Source organism: Chelmon rostratus, chromosome 1 (assembly GCF_017976325.1).
Source record: "Chelmon rostratus isolate fCheRos1 chromosome 1, fCheRos1.pri, whole genome shotgun sequence".
In the NCBI taxonomy this organism is placed as follows: Eukaryota; Metazoa; Chordata; class Actinopteri; order Chaetodontiformes; family Chaetodontidae; genus Chelmon; species Chelmon rostratus.
In genome coordinates this window covers 32,470,087-32,492,847 of record NC_055658.1, presented here as the reverse complement: position 1 = coordinate 32,492,847, position 22,761 = coordinate 32,470,087, and the positions used below count along the sequence as shown (strand labels likewise).

Genomic DNA, 22,761 nt, shown 5'->3' with positions numbered 1-22,761 from the left:
TCGTATGAAAGCAGTCTGGTTTGAGGCCATTGATGCTGCAGTCAGGTTGAAGTGTTGTCCCTCCAGGGAGGCCCGGTGGACACCTCAAAGCTTTGGATTCAAGGCAGACTCCATGGAGGCCCCTTCAAGGCCAGGGTTCAGAACTAGACTGGTGCTGTTTTGAAATGGCCAGTTTACCACAACAGAACAGCAGGTGAGGATACACTAACAGCAAGAAGAGAGAAGGAGCCATTGTAATGCAGACAGGGAGCTAAATGTCTTTGTAGGTGCAAAAGAAAAGATGCTGGAGGAGCGTTGGAGAAAGCATTGAGCTTGAGACAGAACAGGAGTGAAGAGTTAAAAATATTTCATGCTGTTGGACTTTATGTTACTTGACAGCAGACTTTTTCCAAATCATGTTCTGGATTTTCAGCCATGGTGGTTAGTGACAGGCTGTATCCATGTCAGTGATGGTCAGTCGGTGTTCCACTTTAATTCAGCCTGAAATTTCTCATGTTACATGAAATATGCTTCTGGCAGTCATGGTACCCTCAGCTTGACTGAAGATGGGTATTGGGTATCCAGTTTCATGCCTGCATCTATTAGACCGATGAATAGTTAATCTGTTTATTTATTCATTCCTCGTGTTCATCAGATCAGTTGGAATAGGAGTCATCTACAGAGCACCACACACTGTTTACACTGACTGATCAATAATCCTTATGACATTAACGTGCATTGCATGGGCTGCTGCTCCCACTAGAGAGTAACTGAAGCCCAGCTGTGATGCAGGTGTGCACAGGCTGTGCAGCAGGACCAGCAGGATGATCAGACTGGGTGCAGTGGCAGAGGTAGAAACATTATCCAGCTCCATGGAAGATAAATGTACAGTAAATGACATTTTGTGTTATTGTTTTTGATTGCAGGTTTTGTCTGTCACTCTACTTTCACCAAATGTTAGAGGACAGATAAAATGGGACTGAATATTGACCTCATACTACAACATTTTTCCCCCAAACTAAATATTTACTACATTTAAAAAACACAAAAAACTCACTTTTTACAATATTTACACGTTTTGCCTGCACTTTCTCTGCCATTCCTGTGCAACTAGCTTGCTACATGTTTAGCAGCATGCCTGCCTAGCCTCTGCACATGCAATGAGTGCACGGTTGGAGCGCATGTGGGCCGACAGGTAGGTCGGTTGACTGGGAGGTAGGCCATCCAATCATTTCATGCAGGCCAAATGAAATGACTGCAGGGCCTTATTACAGGTCAGTAACAGCCACAGAAAACAGGTTTTAATTCTATTTTGTCAGAGTATTTCATTTATTGATTGATGTGAATTTCAACAAATATAATAAAAATGCTTCACGTACTCCAGCTTAAAAGTACATGGAGCAATCCAACCTGCAAATACACAGAGATATGCACTGTGGCATGCAAAACTCTGCTCAAAATTTCTGTCACTGTGAATAGTTAAGTGAGTGGAAGATGAGCTGATCCTGAAAAGTTCATAAAGTTATAGATGAATCAGAGGGGGTGTTACTAAACACCGACCATGCAGGGGGGCCGAAATTCAGCTTCTGGCCTTTTTCCTTTTTTGTTATTTTAAAACTGTTAAAGGTGGAAATAAAAAAGTGGTCTGACTTGATATGAAAGAAATGTTTGCTGTTTGGAAATCAGGTCGTCTTTGACTCGGTTAAAAATTCTCAGTCACAGATTTTGACCAAGGCTGCTCAAACTGTTGTCATTTTATGTTGCTTCTCTTCTGAGAGTTTTTGTTGTATCTGCGAATAGTCATTGACCATTAACATCACTGACCTTTGACCTTAGAGCAGGCATGTCCAAACTATTCCATAAAGGGCCGTGTGGCTGCAGGTTTTTGTTCCAACCAAGGAGGAGCACACCAGGCCAACCAATCAACATCAAGGGATCATTAGTTATCAGCTGAAGACTGAGATCAGCTGATTAATTGATTCCAGCCTGGTGTGCTCCTCCTTGGTTGGAACGAAAACCTGCAGCCACACGGCCCTTTATGGAATAGTTTGGACATGGCTGCCTTAGAGGGTGGTCACAGAGGGATTCTGAGGACTCTCTGGAGAGAAGGCATGAGGGGGAATCAGAATGAATGAATACTAAGCAGTGTTGCACAGGGGTCTGCAGTACTGTCTGTGTGTGTGTGTGTGTGTGTGGCGGTGGGGGGGGGGGCGGCAGGACTCAGCTGTGCTTTATTACACTCACAGCTAACACAAAGCTAAATGCTTCACAGTAACCAACAACACACCCGCTCTGATGGAAGTTCACTCAATCCTCCCTTCGATGCTCACTCTACATTACCCCTCTTAGAACTCGGCTTACTACGAAATGATTCAATAATATGACACAAAATAGTGATAAAAGCATATTTTATTGATTTAAAATGTGCCTACTCTCGTCTGTCAGCGCTCTCACTGTGTGCGGGTAGGAAAACTTATTTCTTTACAGTTATTCAGAGAAATCATGTCAAATGTCGAGAAGTGACGGGACATCCCAGACCTGAGAGAGACGTAGCTGGAGACAGTTTGGTTTCTGTTATTTTGTTCTGATGGATAAAAGTCCTGCAGCAGCTGATTTCTGCTTCAGCGTCAGACATTAAAAATCTGTCTCCAGTTTTGTCTCCACTCAGCCGTCTTTTAGCAGGTCGATCGCTCATGCTGTGATCGGCTTTAGTCTGGTCAGTCTCAGTGTCCTCAAGTCTCTTGTGTCTTAATATCTCTTCTCCTGTCGGTCCAGTGTTGTTCTTTACTTTTCTTGTCTTTTTTGCTGGGGACATGTCATTCTCCATGTGTTTGGTCCTGTCCAAACAAATTAAACATAATGTCCACAAAATGCTCCATATGTTGCCTCTCAAACCAGCTGGTGATTTGTTATTGAGCTTGGTACATTAACAGATTGCCCCTTTAGTCTCTGACTGGTAGGAATTCCTGAGCAGGCGAGAAATAGACGCTGCAGAATTTTGGCGATTGACCAATCAGAATCGAGTATTTAAGAGTGCCGTGTTTTAACACAAAGTAAATGTTTTAAATAACTTCCAACCGATGTTCCATACATCAATACATACAACACAACATACATTAAATACAGTTTCTACGACACTGTCATTGTTAGATTCAGTGTTTCTGCAATAAGTTGCTTTCATTCAGTCGTGATGGGCTGGCATCTTCTCCATCATCTGTATGTACAACAGTCTGACCGTTTTAAACATCGTTGTTAGTTGTTTTATTTTTCTTAATATTATATTTTATTTTTCTCCATAAAAGCCATAAACAGAAAAAACTCATCAGCTGACCTCAAGGTGACGCTGTAATTACTGAGTTTATGTTTTCACAGTGATCTTGACGACGGCGTGTCCTAGAGTCCAAGTTCTTTCATCATTTTAATCTCTCAAGTCGTCAACATCCGGTCTTCTGCTCTGAAAACTTCGACTGTTGTGATTTCCACAGTCTGCTCAGAAGATGAGACTTTATTCATCCCCAGCTGGGGAAATAACGAGTGTTACAGGCAGCAGGTAACTGCAGTAGGAATAACAACAGAATAGAAAAACTACAAAATAAAAATTGACTATATATGTACATTTTATTTAAGAACTATAAGAAATATAAAAGAAAAAATATATAGCCACAAAAGAACTATAAAAAATCCTGACATCCTCCTCTCAAATACGTCCTCAGTGGTGTCCAGAGAGCAGTCCAGGGCAGAACCAGCTCTCCCAACCAGTCTGTTCAGTCTCACCCAGGCTCCTGCTGTTGTCGCTGCTGTGGCCTGAGATGGTTTTCAGGCCGCTCCAAACCTCTCTGGTGGTGTTGCCCTGCAGGCGCTCCTCCAGCTTCCTCCTGTAGCTCTCCTTGCCTCTCCTGATCTCCTCCTTCAGCTCCCTCTGCACCTCTGGCTGAAGTCTTAAGTTCCCCACAATAAGAGATGGTCTTTCTGCTGTGAGTACGCTCGTGATGCTCAGTGCAAGTCCAGAAAAAAGTCAAAAGTAAAGCACTCGTCTCACCAGTTGTACATCTGCAGGTACGCACGACTAACCAAGACTAGTTATAGCGACTTCTAAGAACAAAAAGTCGCTGAGAGGCTGAGAGTAGTGATGGAAAAAACATGAGAAAAACACAAGAAACACTAAAACAAAGAAAGGCGGTCAGCTGCTGTAACTAGCTGCCACTCGAGAGGCGCCATCGTGCACATTTGGTTATATTTCATTTGTGTCTGGTCACTGATTCTCACTGTTGAATTGTCCTCTTCAGTAAACTGACAATGTCCTGTCACTGACTACAAGCTACAATATCCTGTGTTTGAATGGATGAATGAATGAATGACTTGGCAGAGAGTTACTGTCATCCCCAGCTCTTTGCACAGGCCGGCTTTAAAGCCACGACGTTGGCAGGAAACTCTAAACACTTGTCACTGACTGTGATTCATGTCTACATGTGCTTTGTGTTGCACTGTAGCAGGAATGTGTGGATTCTGCCAAACAGAGCGTGAATGTAGATCTTTTTTTTCACCGTCCGCTAAAGACTGAAGAGAATGACGTGTAGCTCCTCCATCAGACCCTGCAGCTCTGAGGATTCAAGCCAGTGCTGGCTGAGCTCATGATTAATGACTGTTGGCTGCAGAGTCGCTGTGACTTTTGGTGCAGTGAATTACGAGCATGAAACTAAACAAAATGACGCAGCGTTAACAGGCCTGAGACATCTGCATTACAAGTGTTTCACAGGCTGAAGTGTTTTTATTATTTATTACTGATGTGACTGGTTCTTCTCAGTTCTCCAGTGCAGAAGATAAGGAGAGAACTTAGAGTAGAAGCTAAGCTGCACAGTTTTGTTTCTATAGGTTAAAACATGCAGAATAAGCTTTACATTTTTGTTTAATGCTCTTATGTGCTGCATTTTGCATGACTTGGCCCATGTAATACAGATTATGGATATTTTGCATTACTGCTGAACATTTCACAAAGTATTTATCACACTTTCAGGAAACCATTCAGTTCCAAACATAATAAGAATTAACCACTGAGGAACCAGAGCGAACATCATGTCTGCTTTCACTTTCTGCCAAAGCTTATTGTGTTAATGCTGCAGACTTACAACTGTATGAGCAGATAATGATAACTGACAGTAATCAAAGCAGACATGATCACTGTGTCAGGTCTGCAAGTTGACTTCACCCCACAGACAAATGAACAGAAACTACAGCAGGGTTTGAAATGTTAGCTTGGTACTGCTGAAGAGAGGTCTTCAAAGGTCTCCTCAGTTCTCAGTACCAAAGACTTGATCCTGTGTTGGTGCACACTGGAAAATTCATCACTATGACTATTTGGAATGATGTGACTATCTGTGATTTCTGTATATTTTATTTTGACAATTGACTTCATTATACTAAATAGCTGTCTGTTTGCAAATGAGTCTATTAGCTAACGTTACAAAGCAACAACTGTCACATCCATGCCGTGTAGCTCAGTTACAGCTAGCCGGCTAATCTTAGCTGAGCTACAGTTAGCTAGTTGGCTGCCCCTGCCTTCATTGCTCTTGGCTCGTAGAAGCAGTGGTTAGTTTACATCATTTCTTGTTGGCTGAATTCAAAACTGCTTGTACATACATAAGTTAGTGTTAGGACATCCCTAATAATAAGCATATTATAAGATAAAGTAACAAATGGACAATAAAAAGGGATACAATATAAAAATCAACTATATATATATATACACACACACATATAGACGTGTATATGTATACATATATACGGAATATGTTTATATACATATAGACGTGCAGCAAAACCAAAAGTAAGAGCTAATAGATGCTACAAAGCTGTGTACAGCTGCAGAGAAACACTTTCACACCACTCACAGTCATGTGACCCAGTGTTGATCTGAAAATATTAATTTGTGCAGCTTGAAGTAGCAGCTGTGAAGCACAACTCTCCTGCAGAGCTCTCGCTGTGGTGTTCAGGAGTATTCTTCTTCTTCTGGGCTATTTAAAGATTCGATCTGCTGTCCAAAGAATGTCCTGTCATCTCCTGCCAATAGTGTGTGTGTGTGTGTGTGTGTGTGTGTGTGAGTATGTGTGTGTGTGTGTGTGTCTGTGTGTGTGTGAGTGTGTGTCTGTCTGTGTGTGTGTGTGTCTCTGTGTGTGTCTCTGTGTGTGTCTCTGTGTGTGTGTGTGTCTCTCTCTCTCTGTGTATGTCTCTGTGTTTGTCTGTGTGTGTGTGTGTTAACAGCTGTTTAGTGAGTGTGATAGAGACTGGTGGAGCTGTGGGTGGAGCTGTCTGAGCTGTCTGAGCCTGCAGGCTGATATTTTATCGAGCAGCAGCTTCTCTGTGACCACATGCTGCTGCTGCTGCTTTTTCTTCCTGAACTCTCCCTGCTGGAGCTCTACTGACTCTGCTGGGGAGCTCTCCTCCTCCTCCTCCTCCTCCTCCTCCTCCTCCTCCTCCCTGAGCTTGACTGTTTTCCAGAGATTTTGCCGTGCTTGGTCCGTCCCGGTCCTCGTTGTCATTGCTGGTGTTGCGGTTGGGATTACATCGGGCTCGTACTGAGCGGAGCTGAGGGGGAGTCGTGTCAGAGGGTAAGTGTGTTGCTGGTTCAGCCGGCCGCCTCCTTCTCCTCCTGCTGATTCTTCAGCTGCTGTTTCTGCTGGTCGCTCTGCAGCTGCAAAGATGATTTTATTCAGAATGAGAAAAATCCTACTGTCCATCACCGGTCAGCAGACATTTGTCTTTGCTGTGGCTCGATTTAAAACACAGGGTGCAGTTACTACAGCTGGAATTAGTCTTAATCTTCATCATGTTTGCAAGATGTCTGTAAGTCACAGAAAAGTCTTAAAATATAAAAAGAACTAATCCTCAGATTTAAGCAAAGAAAAATCATTTTGATTAGTGTTTATTGCAACTTTCTGTCTGTCTTTCTGTCTGTAGTTCTGTTCTGAAGTGGTGCTGTGCTTTCTAAATGCCAACACTGCTTTTATATTCTTCTTTTTCACTGCTGAAATTACTCTTATTTTCTGTTCTCATTGTCATTAAAGGTTTTTAAAAAGTCGTTAAGTTGATCTTATCTTTCAGTCATCGTGGTTTTGCTCTGTGCAGCAAATAGACAGAAAAAACTGTTGAATTTGCACGTCAGTGCATTCCTTCCTGAGCTGGGCTTCAGGGACCTGAAGGGCTCCTTTGAACGTAATTCGTTGGTCCTTGAATTCCTGAAATGTCAGGGGATATTTAAGAGGTGTTTTCTACACAGGAAAATGTGCTGAAATGTGTGGAGACACTGAGAGATCATTGGTGGATGTTTGAGATGTGGAGCTCCTCACAGGAATGAATCAGTGTTTTACAGCTGATTTCACACTTACAGTGTTTCGGTCTGGTGTTCTTCTATCGAACTGGAGCGGAAACAAAATGTTTCATGAGCCGAAACACTAACATCCAGGACAGGCTGAACATGTTTTAACCTCCAACCTTGATTCCAGGCTGAGGTGGTAGAACATGGACTGACATGAACTCCCACATGCAGCACTGTCAATGCTGGGTCCTGGAAATAGAGCTCAGCTTTCCAAAGCTGAAGTTTGATGTGTGATTTAACTTTATCCAGTTATGTTCATGTGTGTGTTTTTATGAATGTGTGTTTGTGCTGAAGTTGTTCAAAGTTCAGAGTAATGATCCAGACAGTTAGTGTGCAGCCTGCAGGGCCAGAAACTGGCTCCGCAGTCTGAAGTTGGAGCCAGGATGGAGGCCGGTTACACCCCTCTTAATTAATGAATTTAAATTAGATCTGGTGAGTTTTTAAATGAAAGTACAGTTTTGTTTGAGGTTTTTATTTTGTTGCCAGTATGAGTCCTGAGTTTTGGAACTGATGGTGATAAATGTGTTTTCTAGATATTTTTAATTGATCGAGGAAGCCAAACCTTCAGTCTGTTAAACTCCTCTGTGCATATTTATGCGTCTGCAGGGTTCAGTAGTTTGTCAGCTCACAGATGCTTTTTCTTCAAATGGAAATGAGTCCAGCAAAACGTTTCCTGCCGATGTTTGTGCACATCGTTTCAGTAGCTGATGCACTGCTGCTCGCTGCTTTAATGTTATTGAAGAAGTTTAGTTTTCATGCTGGTTTTTGACAGTTTCCATGTTTCTATCAGTGGATTTTTATGTACATTCAGTACATTCACATATACATATACAGTATCACATTAAAAAGGTGGATGGAAACTGTGAAATTCTAAAAAACTTTATCAATTATTTTACACTCACAGGAGGTGGTTTTGCCTTTTTTTTTTGAATGTGAATCAATGTGCATACTAGGACACTGTTGCTGCACTACATGTTGAAAAGAGGCGGACTGGCAGAGTCTCCGCACGGTTAAACAACAGCCGTGTTGATGACAGGAAGAGAATCTGTCGAGCAGCTGAAAGAAGATGGAAGAAAACAGGGCTTCTTCACTTACAAAATAACCTCAACCAGAGGCAGCATTGCTGCTGATGTGAGCACACATGAGCTCAACAAACCCTGTGAAACAGATGGAACCATGGGAAAATTCAGATTAGACAGTAATGCGCTCAGTAACTCCAGGCCGATATCCAACCTTTCATCAGTCAGATACTGGAAAACATCGTTCAGCTCCTTTAACCACAGCAGACCACAGCACCGAAACTGCTCTGACTGAAATAATCAGCGACCTCAGAATAAACTCTGATGAAAATAAGGTCTCAGTTCTTGTCCCGTTGGACTTCAGTGCAGCGTTTGATACGACTGATCATGATACCTTAATCAATGGTCTTGAACAGCTGGTTGGTCTTTCTGACCGTGTGTTAAACTGGTTTCAAACAAACACCAAAGGGAGAAAGTTTGACGTCAGTCTTCTGTCTGAGAAACATGACATCTGTTCTGGGGTTGCAGGGAGCTGATTGGTCCATTACTCTTCTCATTATACAAGCTGCCACTGGGTGGCGTCATTACAGAGCACAATGTTTGTTTCCATAGTTACACAGATGACACACAACTGTACATCAGTACTGAACCAGATACACACCCGCCAAGTGTGAAGGCGACGGGATGAAAGGTTGTCGAGAAAATCAAAGGACAGACTTTTCAGTTAGTTTTCTTTGATGTAGGAGTTTAAGGTCATCAAAACTTGAAATCATTTTCTGTCAAGTGACTGCTCGGTCAGCTGATTGATTGTTTCAGTCCTGATTGATGGTTCTGGTGGTCTGAAGAAGGCTACATGTGAGCGTGAGAATATGAAGAAGAGCCTTCTGTAACCCTTGATTAGCCATGGTGTTGTTGGACCCCTCTCAGCCCTGCTGTGTGTGTGTGCATTGGGCTGCCTAATGAGACCGGGACCAGGCGGGAGTCGCACTGGAGACATTCACTTCACCTCCTGGTCCCACTAATGAGGGAAAGGTTCACATCTTTCCCTTGCCGGCGACTTGGATTGAAGTGTGCTGAAGCTGGGAGGGTCCGAGTGATGGAGTGTGTCCGCTTCAAACAGCTCTGATGACCCCCTCTGAAGGTCTCATCGAGCGCCGCCAGAGACCAGAAAATCAGCATCAGATGGGAACAGGCAGATTGGTCACACAGATCCCCATTCTACGAGTGTTAATGTGATACGAACCACAGAAAGAACTACAAAACCGTCAGTTAGCAGAAGCTCGAATCCAAACACGGATCTATTCTTAAAAACGTGGCTCCATAGCGCCACCAGTGGACCGAATGGTTCCAACAATCCAAACAAAGTGACGTCAGTTTCAGCATACAGACTTCCACTTCAGCTGTCCTTATGGACCAAGTAGCTGGTGGAAACCAAAGTGCGCAGAATTTAGATGGCTGCACATTATTTCAATATGCCAGACACACATTAAACAACATTTAGATAAGAGCAGAATACTGTAAGTATCAGATCAGACTCACTATCAGCAGATACCCAGTATTAAAGGCCTCAGAGTGGGATCAGCTTTCTGTAACTGTGATGGTTTTGTTTGGCTTTGTTAGGTCCATGTGGTCCTGCACAGTGAGGCTCTGATCTGATCTGTCATACTCCCAGTTATTGTGGTCAATATTAAGATCACAATCATTCACGACGATTACTCATTGACTTTGGAAACATCGTGCATTTATTGTAAAAGATCTTCTTGACAGGTTGTTCTCAGGTAGAACTCGGTCAGAGCTTCTGGTAACTGTTGTGGACGTGTGTAGTGATTCCTCAGTGGATTCAGTCTGTGCTGACGTGTTCCCAGGTGTCATGATGACATCAGTTCCCACCTGTGAACAGTTCACATGTTTACATTACTTCTCCAATAATTCACTGAAAACGATCCAGTTTACTCTGCTGCGTCAGAATGAAAACATCCGAATCAAGATGGCGTTTTGTGTTTGAAAAAAAAATATGGGCTGATATATTGTTATTATAATCATTTTATTGGATTGATTGGCCTCAGAAGTCCAGTATGAGTTGGCCTGTATGCTCAGGTTCAGTGGACAAGCACTTGTTCTTGCTTTGTGCTAAGCTAAGCTAAACATCTCCTGGACCTATTTATATCACTCTGCTGTTTTCAGCCAATGAACTTCTTCAGCTGCCTAGTTGGGTTAGGGTTAGGGTTAGTTGATTCATTTCCAGTAATCGACTTATGATCACGACTACAGTTGCGTCCTATGAAATCTGTTTTAGTTTCTTCCATGTTTCTCCATGTTTTCCCTTCTAGTTTTTCTGGGTTGTGTGTTTCATGGTTGAAGCACATTTCGTCATCAGAGTGTAAAATCATGAATAAAACTTGGACCAGTGCAATAAGAAACTGTATTTGAACTGAACTAAATGTAATGAGTGTGAGGGAGTTTGACGTTGTTGTGCAGGACAGCCTCCATCTGCTGCTGGACCACACTGGGTGAAGTGAGTCTGACGGAGGCTGGTGTTCAGAAACAGATCCTTTTTTTCCATGAGCATTTGTGACTGCGCGGCCATTTGTTTGTTCGATGTGGTTTCACTTTTGAGAGTTTGTTGAAGTGATGCTAGTGTGCTGCCGCTCTCCCAGACTCTGTGTGTGTGTGTGTGTGTGTGTGTATGTGTGAGAGAGAGAGACCAAAACACAGCATCATAGCATTTTCTGTTGAAAAAACTCATATAATTGAAAGGAAACCCCTGATTTTAATAAACTGCATCCACATTTTGTCAGTTTCTACAATTTTCCACCTTTTACAGTTGATTCTGTTTTTAATATGAAATTCTGCGATTCCTTCCATGTTTTTTGCTTTGTGGACCTTCCAGCAGTTTTGGTTCAGTCCAGCTCACACTGAAGGATTGGGATTCGATCCAGTCCGGTGTTTCTACATTTGATCCAGTCACAGTGGCAGCTGTCACTCCCTTCAGGCTACAGACCGCTGCAGCCGTCAAAGTGAAGCAGAAATTCACTGCGTGTATCTGATCAGGAAAAATCATCTGCAACTGTTTGGACAATAGCTTTGTCATCAATCGCTGTCTGTCACTCGTGAGAATTTGCTGCTTTGTCTTGTCTGATTGGTGCTGGAGTGTTGTTTCATGAATCATGTTGGGCCCTTCACACGTTTGTCTGACATTTCATTCTCTAAATGATTCATTGAGAAAAACATTCAGAGGTTAATAATGATAACAGTGAGTTTTAGTATCTGAATCCTGCCTGCACAACAGGACTGAGGTTTATGTCAGTCAGAGGGAACACACTGATGGTAAAAGGCCAGCTTGTGGTCAGTGCCTTGCTCAAAGGCACTGAGCCAGTCTGTGAATCCTGAGCTTTCTCTTTGATTAAAACTGTCCCTGATGCCATTGACCTTTGACCTGTTGGAGCTGAACCAGGAGCTCTGTGGAGGAACCAAGCATCAACCTCCAGAGCTGTAAGATGAAGCCAAGGCTCGAGTGCCAAAAACTGCAGTTCCTCCAAAGGTGCAGCTCCACCCATGCTCCACCTCTTCGTTCTTTTTGGGATTAGCTGAGAGTTTGGTGGGTGGTGCTAAGATGGAGATGGCCGGCGTCACTGAGCTTCACAACTGCTCCTTGGGAACCTGAGGATGACGTCAGAAACTACGTCCATGTTTCATAGAGTCTGTGAGAGGAACAGACTGTCTCTGATGTACCAGCCTCGGCTTCAGGAGCGTCTTCGGCCGATGTGACACATTTATCAGCCAGGTGTGAAGGATGAATAGGACCCGACGCCTGTGGAGGTGATCAGTGACCAGAAGGCACAGTGAACAGCAGACCGGTGACTTTCAGTCTGTCCTCTTGAATCAGTGGTTCTTCTGTCTGGGGTGGTGCTGAGTCCTCTGACCTCCGGATTGATGGCTTCATGTGATGGTGAAATTAGAAATCACGGTTAAGTGAACAATTCTGGTGGATGAGTAAAAAACTGGAATATAACACACACACACACACACACACACACACACACACACACACACACACACACACACACACACACACACACAGAGTGACATTAAGCCAGTGCAGACAGAGAACTGTCGCTGTGTTTATATGCATACAGACAGGTTTAACAGGGGTTAACAGGGTTAATGGTTCCTCTCAGGAAATGAGTCGGCCCCCATCGGACACACAGTGTTTTATTGTACTGACGTCAGTTTGTGGAACTGGTACAACCCCCCGATTCCAAAAATCTGTAAAAAAAAAACAGAGTTCAGTCAGTTACAAACAAACTGTTTTTTTTTGTTTCTCTGTCCCAACTTATTTATAACGTGTTGCTGCATCAGATTCATTTCATTGTTGATTTTTACTCTGTAAAATGTCCCAAACACTTCAGACCTGAGGCACTGTTCTTCAGTCACATTTAAAGACTTTTAGCAAACACATTCATGTTTTTGTTTCTGGTAAATGATGAACTATATATCATTAACATTTTGATCCCAGTCAGATCTTCATCAGGTCAGAAATTCTCAAACTGAGACATCGTCTGCTCTGTCTGGCTTCTTTAATCCTCCCAAAAGATTTGGGATGGTTGTCTTCACCAGCGTTGTGTAGTTCGGCTTCACTATGATGCGCTGAAGTGTTTTAGGGCTGCGCGGCTCATTGAAATAAGATCCCGGTCAGGATTCAGGCCTCAGTGCCTTCTGTTTCTATGGGACAACAGTTCTGCTTTGTGTGTCAGCACAGAGATCTGTTGCTTCAAAACAAACAGTAACAAACTGCACAGGAAGAGGAAGAGGCGGGGGGCATCAGTGTAAATCACATCACATCGCAGATGTTTGATTGCACCTGAATCAGCGTCTGTGCCTGTTATCCTTTGAGCACTACAGGAACAGAAGAGCAACAAAAACAACAGTAACAACCTTTTTACTGCTGCATCTGTATGAAACAGGACAAACAGTTATAGCTGAAGCCATTCATTCATCTGTTGGTCATTAAACAGAAAGTCCATCAGCAAGTCATCTGATTCATTTCTCTGGTTACAGTTTTATCAGTGTGAAGATTTGCTGCTTTTCTGTCTCAGATCAGTTATTGATTGGACAAATGAACAGTTTAAAAACTTGGCTTTGGGCCTGAGGAACTGAGGACATCTTCCACTATTTTGGACTTCTTACATACTAAATAATTACTAAATTAATAGAATAAAAAGTAGACTGAACAATAATGAAAATGAGTGTTAGTTGCAGCCGTAGAACAAATCAGTTAAACAGGAGAGGAGAGGATAACTTCTGCTGTCTCAGCTTCATCAGTGTTTGTGTAGAGGACATTCAGCAGGAGTTGAAGTCTCTCGTGGTATATGTGCATATATACACACACTGTGTGCGGTCTATAAAGTCTTTAAAATCCTGGATTTGATCCAGTGTGCAGACTGTGGAATGTGTTTGTCAAGGTGTTTGATCACGTATGAGTCGATATTAGCTCATGTTTGATCAGCCGGTGTTGACCTGTCCAGGTTGTCTGATCTCATCCAGTGAAAGTGCTCAACTTCCTGCAGGGAGTTCCTGCTAACACCCATTCATACTCGCTGCTGTAACACTGCTGATGGGCCACTGACTCACAGTAGGCTAACACTGCGCAGCAATGAACATGTATTACTGCTTATACCGCGCAGTGACTACCTGCTTGTGCTTATCACACAACGGTAATGTTAGCTAGCAGGTTAGCTGTTGATGCTTACAGAGTCAGAGAAATGTCGCACTGCATGATGACACTGAGAAACATGAGTTTGTTTATTTGCTGTGTCACATGTAGTTTGAAATGAGGAAAAACCCAACTTCATTTTAAGAGCTTCCACAACGCTGGCTGATAGCTGATGGCTGATGGCTGATAGCTGTGGAATAATTCCTACCCTGATCAATCATTTCAGTAATTATTCCATTACTGTTATTCCATCCATATTCCATTCAACAATTATTCCACTTACATCATGGCTTGTTTTCATGCATGTTGACTTTGATGTGTCCCCCCAGTTCAGTTGTCAGTGTGTACAGCTGAGGCTGATGGGAATTAGATCATGGAGGTGAGTGTTGGACAGGTGTGACCTTTGACCTGTTGGTGGTGCTGTATGTATGCTGTTTTCAGGATTCATCCTCTGAGGACGATGAATGTCTGGATTAAATTTAAAGCCAGTTGACCAAAATTAAGACTGCAAACAAGGGAATTTACAAATGTGCTGAACTGTGTCTTTAAATGTCGTCCACACTCAATCAATCTGTAGGTCCTTCTTTCCTCAAAGTGGCACCAATCAATATTTCTAACAGCAGTGTATGAACTGACTGTGGAGGTGGTGATGAAGCTGATTCTGCAGCTCTCCTCGTCTTCACCGAGCTTTACAGTGACATAGCGCAGCGTTTAGCAGTGCCAGATAGGAACAGATATTTCCCTCAGGAGCTGGAGGAGACCAAAACCAGAGCTAAGAGCGAATACTGGACTGACGTTCATCAGGTGACACAAACATGCTTCCAGATGAGTGATCGTGTTGTTCTGGAGCTGCTGGAGGAGGAACTGTCTGCTAACAGGTTCAACATATGAACCTAAAGGTGAAGGTATGTTAAACCAGTCTGTGGTCATCAGCTTCCTGTTAGAAATGAGTGACATCACTGACAGGAACTTGTCCTCCATGTTGATGGATGTCCAGTGTCTTGAAGACCAGCAGCCTCAGAGCCGTGAAGGTGGTCTGGAATAAGGAGAACAGGACTTCTCTGTCGTAAAAAGCCTCACAGGAAGCAGAAACACCCACCAGAGCCCCCAGTGTTCTCATTAAACCTTGACAGGGAGGGGGCCAGCGAGGAGAACCATTTAATCCGACCTGTCACTTCTTTAAAGCTTGGTCATTGTGACGCTGCCAGTTTGACTCAAAGCTCTGCTTGGATATTTTCTCCACGGTGAGAGCTTGTCGCAGCTCCTGGAGACAGCTGACTGACTCCGAGCTGCACCCTGGAAACCAGTACAAACCCAGACTCAGTACTGGTTTCAGTGGTGCTGCTGGATGATAGACAGATATAAAGAGTGCTGAAGTAATGACCAGCATGATAACGTGCTCGCTGCTCCTGCTTTCTCCACACTAAAACTACAGTTCAGCCAACTCTCTCCATCGTGGTTTCAGGGCCAGTTTGATGCCTGATGTTTTCAAAAAGCTCCTTCTGAAACCTTCCTGCATCCATTGACTTAACCTCAGTGGTAATTTGCAGGATCAGATGTAATTGGTAACAGGATTTTACAGCTCTCTCACAGTGACAATCATCTTTGAATTTAACACTATATCCAATAGGAAGACACACTTGCATGTATTTGACTGGCCATCACGGACCCTTGCAGGATGAGTGCTTGTTGCTGGATGACTGCGGTTGTTTGGTATCTGTGCCGGTGGCAGCCGTGGCTGGAGGCATCATGTCCCTTGAATGTGATATCTCTGGAAGGCTTGGACGGAGTTTCTTCAGACTTGGCACAAATGGTCAGTTGGACTCTGGGATGAAGTGATTACATTGTGGTGGTCAAAGGTCTTTCCAGTCATGGCCTGCAGCTTCTTCTCTTCAGCTTCCTCTTTCTTTGTCCTGGAAGTCAGTGGACGGGTCTTTACTGGCACGATGGAGAGCGACTGAAGTCCAGATCAGACCGTCAGCTGGAACAGATCATTGCCCTGCACACACGCCCACTCTGTGTTTTTGAATTAAACAGGTGCAGCTGATGTTTCACCTATCTGTAAATGTAATGTATTATTTTGTTGACCAGCTTCTGTCCCACCTTTGTCCACCTCGGCTCTTAGCAGGGTCATACGGGGTCATAAAACAAACATCAACACATATGTACCGTGGTCAGGAGCTTGCAGGCCGTTTGCTGCTGTGTTTTGTCGTGGACGTCAGCAGTTTGTTAGCCTGTTGTCGGTGTCTTTGTAATGTCGTCCCCTCAGTGTGAATCTGTCCCAGCGCTGCAGGCCGGACGATGCAAGATTCAGACTGAAAGGCAGCATGTTTTTCTTTGACTGTATGATGGAGTCATTAGCATCAGAGAGGCAACAGGCCTGTCATCAGCTGACCAGTAACACCACTTACAATAAACTGGCTCAATCCAGTCTCTTACTGGCTGGCTGCCAGCACATTATCTGTATCCCCGACCCCGCCCACAGAGGTCATCTCACTGTGGTGAAGGCAGCACAAATACCAGCTGTTTGTCTCCAACTGTGACCGTCGCCTCATTTCCTTCAGCGGAGCTCCGACAGGACTCAGGCTGGAGGCCGTGGGAGAGAATCCAGCTCAGTCCAGGTCTTTGTTCCCGGTCAGTAAAGGGTTGCTTGAGTCTGAAGGTGCAGTAATGGATTCAGCAGAAGTCTCTCACATACGGTACATGTTTGTGTCTGCAGTGACTCATTCAGCCTCTTTAGGAGCGCTCCATCGATCAGCACTTTGATCATTCAGCCGCCACGTCTGTTGTGAATGTTCATGTTCACCAGATGACTCATCACGTTCGTCCCATCCTGCTGTTTCCTCCAGCGCCACCATCAGGGACAAACATGGTCAGGTTTCACAATATCGTCTCCTAATATTTGTTTGTTGCTTTTCTGTTCGTTTCATCAGGTCTTAGTCTCCACTCGTATGTATTAAACACACCGCAACCATTTATCCATTAATCAGTTTGCCAGTTGATTCATTCATTAGTAGAAAGAGAATTGATCTGCAGCTGTTTTGATTATCAGATGATCGTTGGTCAGGAATTTGCTGTTTGCAGCTTCTCAGATTTGATGATTTGCTCCTTTTTTTAATTGAAGTCTCAGAACGAGATCTTCAGAGACATCAGTCTGGATTCTGGGAGACTGAGATGGGTGTTATTTACGACTTCATAATCTGAGCATTTCATTATGAAAACAATAGGCACATTTATCGACACTGGAAATGATCATTGATCATATTGACGATCACAGGGGGCTCAGCAGGTAGAGCGAGTCGTCATTGATCGGTGTTGAACGGTCACCTGACCAAAAAAAATGATCTCAATGTGTTTTATGTATTTAAAACATGTTTTTGTTAATTTGATCTTTTTAATTTTCACATTAAGTGATCGAACGAGAAAGTTCAGTACTTTCAACATTTGCTTCCTGTAAAACACAACGCTGCCAGCAGAGAGAGGCAGAGAGGTGAAGAAGAAGAGGAGGAGGAGGAGGAGGGGGAGGGGGAGGATCCAGAGGAGAATGACTGACAGCTGGGGGGGTGGGGCTTAACATGTGAGCGGCTCCACTGTTACAGCAGAATCAGACCTGAAGGGACAAGAGACACTCTCACACTAGAGAGAGAGAGAGAGAGAGAGAGAAAATGATCTGGAAGTGGAATAAACAGCGACTGACAAAATACTGCATACAGCATGGTAAGAACACACACACACACACACACACACACACAGGAGCTTCTTTACAACTCAGACTGTAGCTCGTAGCACATGTGGAGTGTGTGTGTGAGTTCTGAAGCCAGGTTTTTGGGTGGGGGAAGGGGCTGCAGAGGGTGTTGGGTTTCCACCAAGGTGTATTCTTCAAACATTTGTCGTGTGTGTGTGTGTGTGTGTGTGTGTGTGTGTGTGTGTGGGTGTGGGGTGTGGGGGGGGTGTTTGGGTTTGGAGCTTTAGCAGAGGGAGGAGACCACCACCTGAACTCTACAATATTTGTTCAGTGAAATAAAATCAAATGCATTTTCCTTTAGATGGAGTTTGAGTTCCTGTCAGTCGTTATTGTCCTGAATGGGAAACAGAGTGAACCTCCTGCTGTTTGTCCAAACTTTGTTCAAGAACATCAGCCTGTATTTCACTGCAACTGTTTTTTATGTTCTAGCAGAGATCCCAAAAGTTTTCAGGTCTTTCAGGAGGGATTTGGGGGAAATGTGTGAAAAATGATGCAGCAGATCTAAAGAAGACTGTGATTATATCAGTTGGTGGAAACCGAGCTGAACATCATGATGCTGCATCAATGGTGGAAAACAGCTGATTTAACACATGTTGGGATGAAGACTTGAGTAGACTGCAGTGTATTTACACGGTGATGATGCTTGTATGTGTTGTACATCGTCTCAGTCCTGCTGTGATGATCAGTATGTGACACAGAGTCAATGAGAGCCGCTGGGTTGGACTGTAGTCGTCTCTCTGTTTTGTCCCTCAGCTCTTCCTGTAGTCTGTCTGGCAGGTTCTGGATTTCTGTGGTTTTCTGTGGCATTTGCTCCAATGTTTTCTGTTGTTCTCATAAAGAAGATGTGTGTTGTTTAATGCAAGCTGGACTTCATTTTTGTACTACCTGGGTCTTAGTTTTGTATCTGTGGCTTTAGTTCCTACTAGTTAAATAGTCAACAGTTTACTTACCAGTTGGTTGCTGCCAGGGGCGTAGCTGTCTGTACTGTCTATGGGGCCCGTATCACAAGCAGGCCCCAACCAACAGCAAGTGTACTCCCGGTAAAGCTGTGGTGAAAAGGCTTCATATCCCATGTTGACCAATGTTTTGTTAAAAGTCACTGTTACGATATGAAGGGAAAAGAGGGAGAGAACAAGAGGAAGGAGAGGCGAGATACAGACTTAATATCTCTGATGAAGGATGACTTGTTTTGCTGTTGTTCAACAATAAAGAGCAAATTTGTAACAATCTGTGCATTTGTGTTAAACGTTAACCTTCCATCAGTGTGTGTGGAGGAGAAACAGCAGCACAGTATCAGCCTGTCACAGAGCAGGAAGCAGATCGCAGCGCCATCGTCATAGTAACCTGCACCGGGGCCCGTCATAGTGACCTGCACTGAAACATCATAATAACCTGCACTGGGGCCCGTCGGTACTAACTGACACCGCTGGTTGCTGCTGTGGTTAAAATTAGCTGTCTGGAAATGATTAGTGGAACATATATATTTGTAGTTATTTCAGATTTACGCATTCATTTGGTGATAGATGCAGAAGAAGCCTAATGCAGAGTGAACACTGTTCATGTCTAAACGATGTGCACGGAGACCTGAAGGTTTGCTTTAGATGAAGAAACTGGAGTCTGCGGAGCATCTCAAACACCTGCAGTCAGACGGGTTTTCAACACGTCTGTCCCAACTTTATCAAGCTCATCTCAACCATTTAAAGACATCAGTGAAGTGACAACATATTTGAACTCATTTTAAGTCTGTAGTTTAATGGATTCCTCAGAATCAGCCTCTCATGTTATTAATTAGTACGTCTGAACTCTGTTACCATTAACAGTAGGAACTGTACGACTCTGTGTGTGTGTGTGTGTGTGTTTCTGTGTATGTTTGTGTGTCTGTGTGTGTGCATTTGTGCCTGAAAATGATGAATTGCCAATGAGAATAGCAGCTGATAAATCTTCTGTGTATTGACGACGGATCGTTTAGCTCTGGATTTAACACAGGCTTCGTCATCAACTTTCTTTTGTGTTGTCATAACCATGAAATCCAAAATGGGGGCAGAGCTGAATGAAGACAAGTTGAACCTCTGCTGCTCTGTCTCTGTCTGTCCGTCTCTTTCTCTTTGTGTCTCAGAGCTGAAGGTGTTCTCTTATTGATTGGAGGTGATCTGTGTGATGTTATGCCATCATGTTAATGATGTTGGACCCTGATGTCGCTGACATTTGAACGCTGTCACCGGGTTCATTGTCCTTAACCCCTTCAGTGACCTTCAACCCTTCAGTTGATTGGAGGACTGATCTCTGCAGAGCTGGACGGACAGTCTTGCTAAACCTCAGCTAAGATTTCAGCCTGGAAAACTGCAGCCCTGACCATCAGAGCACTTTTACAAGTTCTCTTACAAACACCAACCTTTTTTCACCCAGCCTGCTGCTCTGGTTCTTTAACTGGCTTCAAATGAGGCTGAATGTTCACACAGTTTGTCTGACTGTCTTCAGTATTTACAGTCCAACACAGTCCAGCATGTTGGTCTGCCAGAGATGCTACTAACCACATTAGCTGCAGAACGTGCGAACGGCAAATTCAACAGGCTAACCCGCAGAATAACAGTAAAGCAACATAATAAAGGTTCTATGTTTGAAGTTGGGATCGGTATCGGCCTACTCTTCCTCAGAGGGTGACAGTTGATGAAGGTGTTTGTGTTGGTTCTTGAAGCCAACAACGGAAGAACTGCTATGCTTTGCTCAGTCTGTTGCCTTCTTCATCTTCTTGTTACAGGACTCAGTGTTATATTGAGTAAAATAGTAGTTATTGGGTGTAACTCCAGTTCTGTGAGGGTGTGCGTAGTCCTCTACATGCATGTTATCACAGCCACAGTAAAGCACATTTATTTTGAATGTGATCAAGCATTAATCTTAGTAATGACAGTATCATAGAAAGTCGTGGTAGAACGTGACACGGTGACGAGGGCTAAACCGCTCAGCCCTGCTCACCCGTACCTGTAGCAACACGCCAACACCAACACAGACCCATGCATTTTTTTAACACGGTGCTGTTTTCAGTTAGAGGTGGAATCACTGATTGCAACCAGACTGTAAACAACCGCTCCAATGACACCAAAGCCAAAAATACAACCGCCAGGTTCTGTGTGCCCCTGCACATAGACCTGCTGCAAACTGCTGCAGCAGCTGGTGGAGGAGAAGGTGCTGCTTTTTGTCAAAAGCAGCCAGAACGAGTGCGTGAATAAGAAGACTTTTATCAGCCTGTGTATTAGCTGATGAAACTCTGTGTGGATGTCAGACAGCGCAGCACTCAGCCTTGTTTAAAATGGAGAGACAAAGATAAGAGAAATGTCTTGGGGAGAAAGGAGACGTTGATGGAAGCAGGACATGTTCAGGCTCTTCCTCAGAGACTGTAAATCAAGGATGTTTGGACTTGTTGAGGGGCTGCTGGGTAAAACGCAGAGGGGGGCTGAGAGTCATGAAGAGCTGCAGGAATGTTCAGAGCGCTTGGTAATGGCCTCATACTGATGGATGCAGGCTTTGATATGGTTGCAGTTATGATGCAGGAACACAGAAAACAACATGCAGCCACTGAGCAGCAGCTGTGGAATCATAACACTAAACAAGTTAGGGTGAATTATTTAAACTCTAGAGACTTGTGCAAGACATGAATCACATGACTGAAACGTCACTTCAGCAAAGAGCTAAAAGACAGTGGGTCTGTGTGTGCCCCCAGGAGCAGCAAGCCTTCCAGAAAACCACTGCACTCTGCAGGACTAAGTCAGTCCATAGAGCATTTCATTCCAAAAGACCTGCAGTGTCATTGATAGTGACGTCTTCTGGTTCATGATGCACACAGTTGAGCCCAGGTACTCTACACCGTCTACACAGGCTGGTCTGGTACACACTGAAGCTGGATTACTCCCCCCGTCACCTCCTCCCACTGCTCCTCTGTTACATCCCAACCATGACAACAGACATAGTAATGAGGAATTGTCACATTCTCCAAACATTTTGCCATGTAAGTAATCTTTTTGTGTTAATTTCTTTTTCAAATGAAAACATAATAGTCATTTCTGAAGGGCATATTTCTGGAAACGACAGCATTATGAAGCATGATGAAGATCAGTATCGCCTGAACATGGAAATGACATTAAACAGGCCGAGTTTTGTGTTCTGAGTGGCTTGTTAGTTTGGAGATGTTTCAGGTTTAGACTGTAGATAGAAAAGAGGCTTCTATGAGCAGCTGATCATCTGGATCATGTTTGACACACTGACCCACTGGGCATCACTTCACGTCCTGATGGACGCTGTTTTCACGCTGCCTCGTGGGTCAGATGTCAGGAAAAGGAGCTCACCCAGAAAGGCTTTCACTGCTTTGAAAAAGGACATTTCTCAGGACTTGTCAGTGACAGGAAATGTCCAATGTCCTCGGTGTTGAGTACTGTGTTGTTGGGATGGGACAGTCCCGTGGCGAGGGACTTTTAAGTCCTGGTGTCAGACCCCAGAGGAGGCAGCACAATGAGGCAATGTTCCTGCAGATCCAGAAGATTTGTCTTTTACATTCTATCATCATCATGCTGCAGCCTGCCTGAAACCTGACCCACCACCCCAAAACACACACACACACACACACGCACATACGCGCACCGTCTGGGAAAACACTCCTCCCCCCACCGCCTGAATTTAACACCCGTCAAAAGAAGATTCCCCCTGGACCATTAAATTCTCTGACCTACTTGAGTGTGAGGTGAAACCTGCCTCCACACAGCAGGAATTTAAGGGTGGATACAGACTCCAGCATTGATTACTCTGAATTTACATTTATGACGGCTCATTCCTCTGTATTATGTTCAGTATTATAACAGAGACTCAGATACTTCAAAATATTTGTTTTAAATCACAAAATGTCTTTGTGGTCATGAACGACACACCAATATAAACACCAATA

General features: G+C 43.8%; 1 protein-coding gene across 1 annotated transcript in view; it reads left to right on the top strand.

Annotated features, from left to right (window-relative positions):
• Positions 1-17,681: 17,681 nt before the first annotated feature.
• plekhg4 (pleckstrin homology domain containing, family G (with RhoGef domain) member 4) overlaps positions 17,682-22,761 on the top strand; it is a 44,408-nt gene continuing 39,328 nt past the window's right edge. The window contains exon 1 of the mRNA XM_041940423.1: positions 17,682-17,800. Within this exon, the coding sequence (XP_041796357.1) occupies positions 17,798-17,800 (3 nt within the window). The 5' untranslated portion in view covers positions 17,682-17,797. The remainder of the gene's footprint in view (positions 17,801-22,761) is intronic.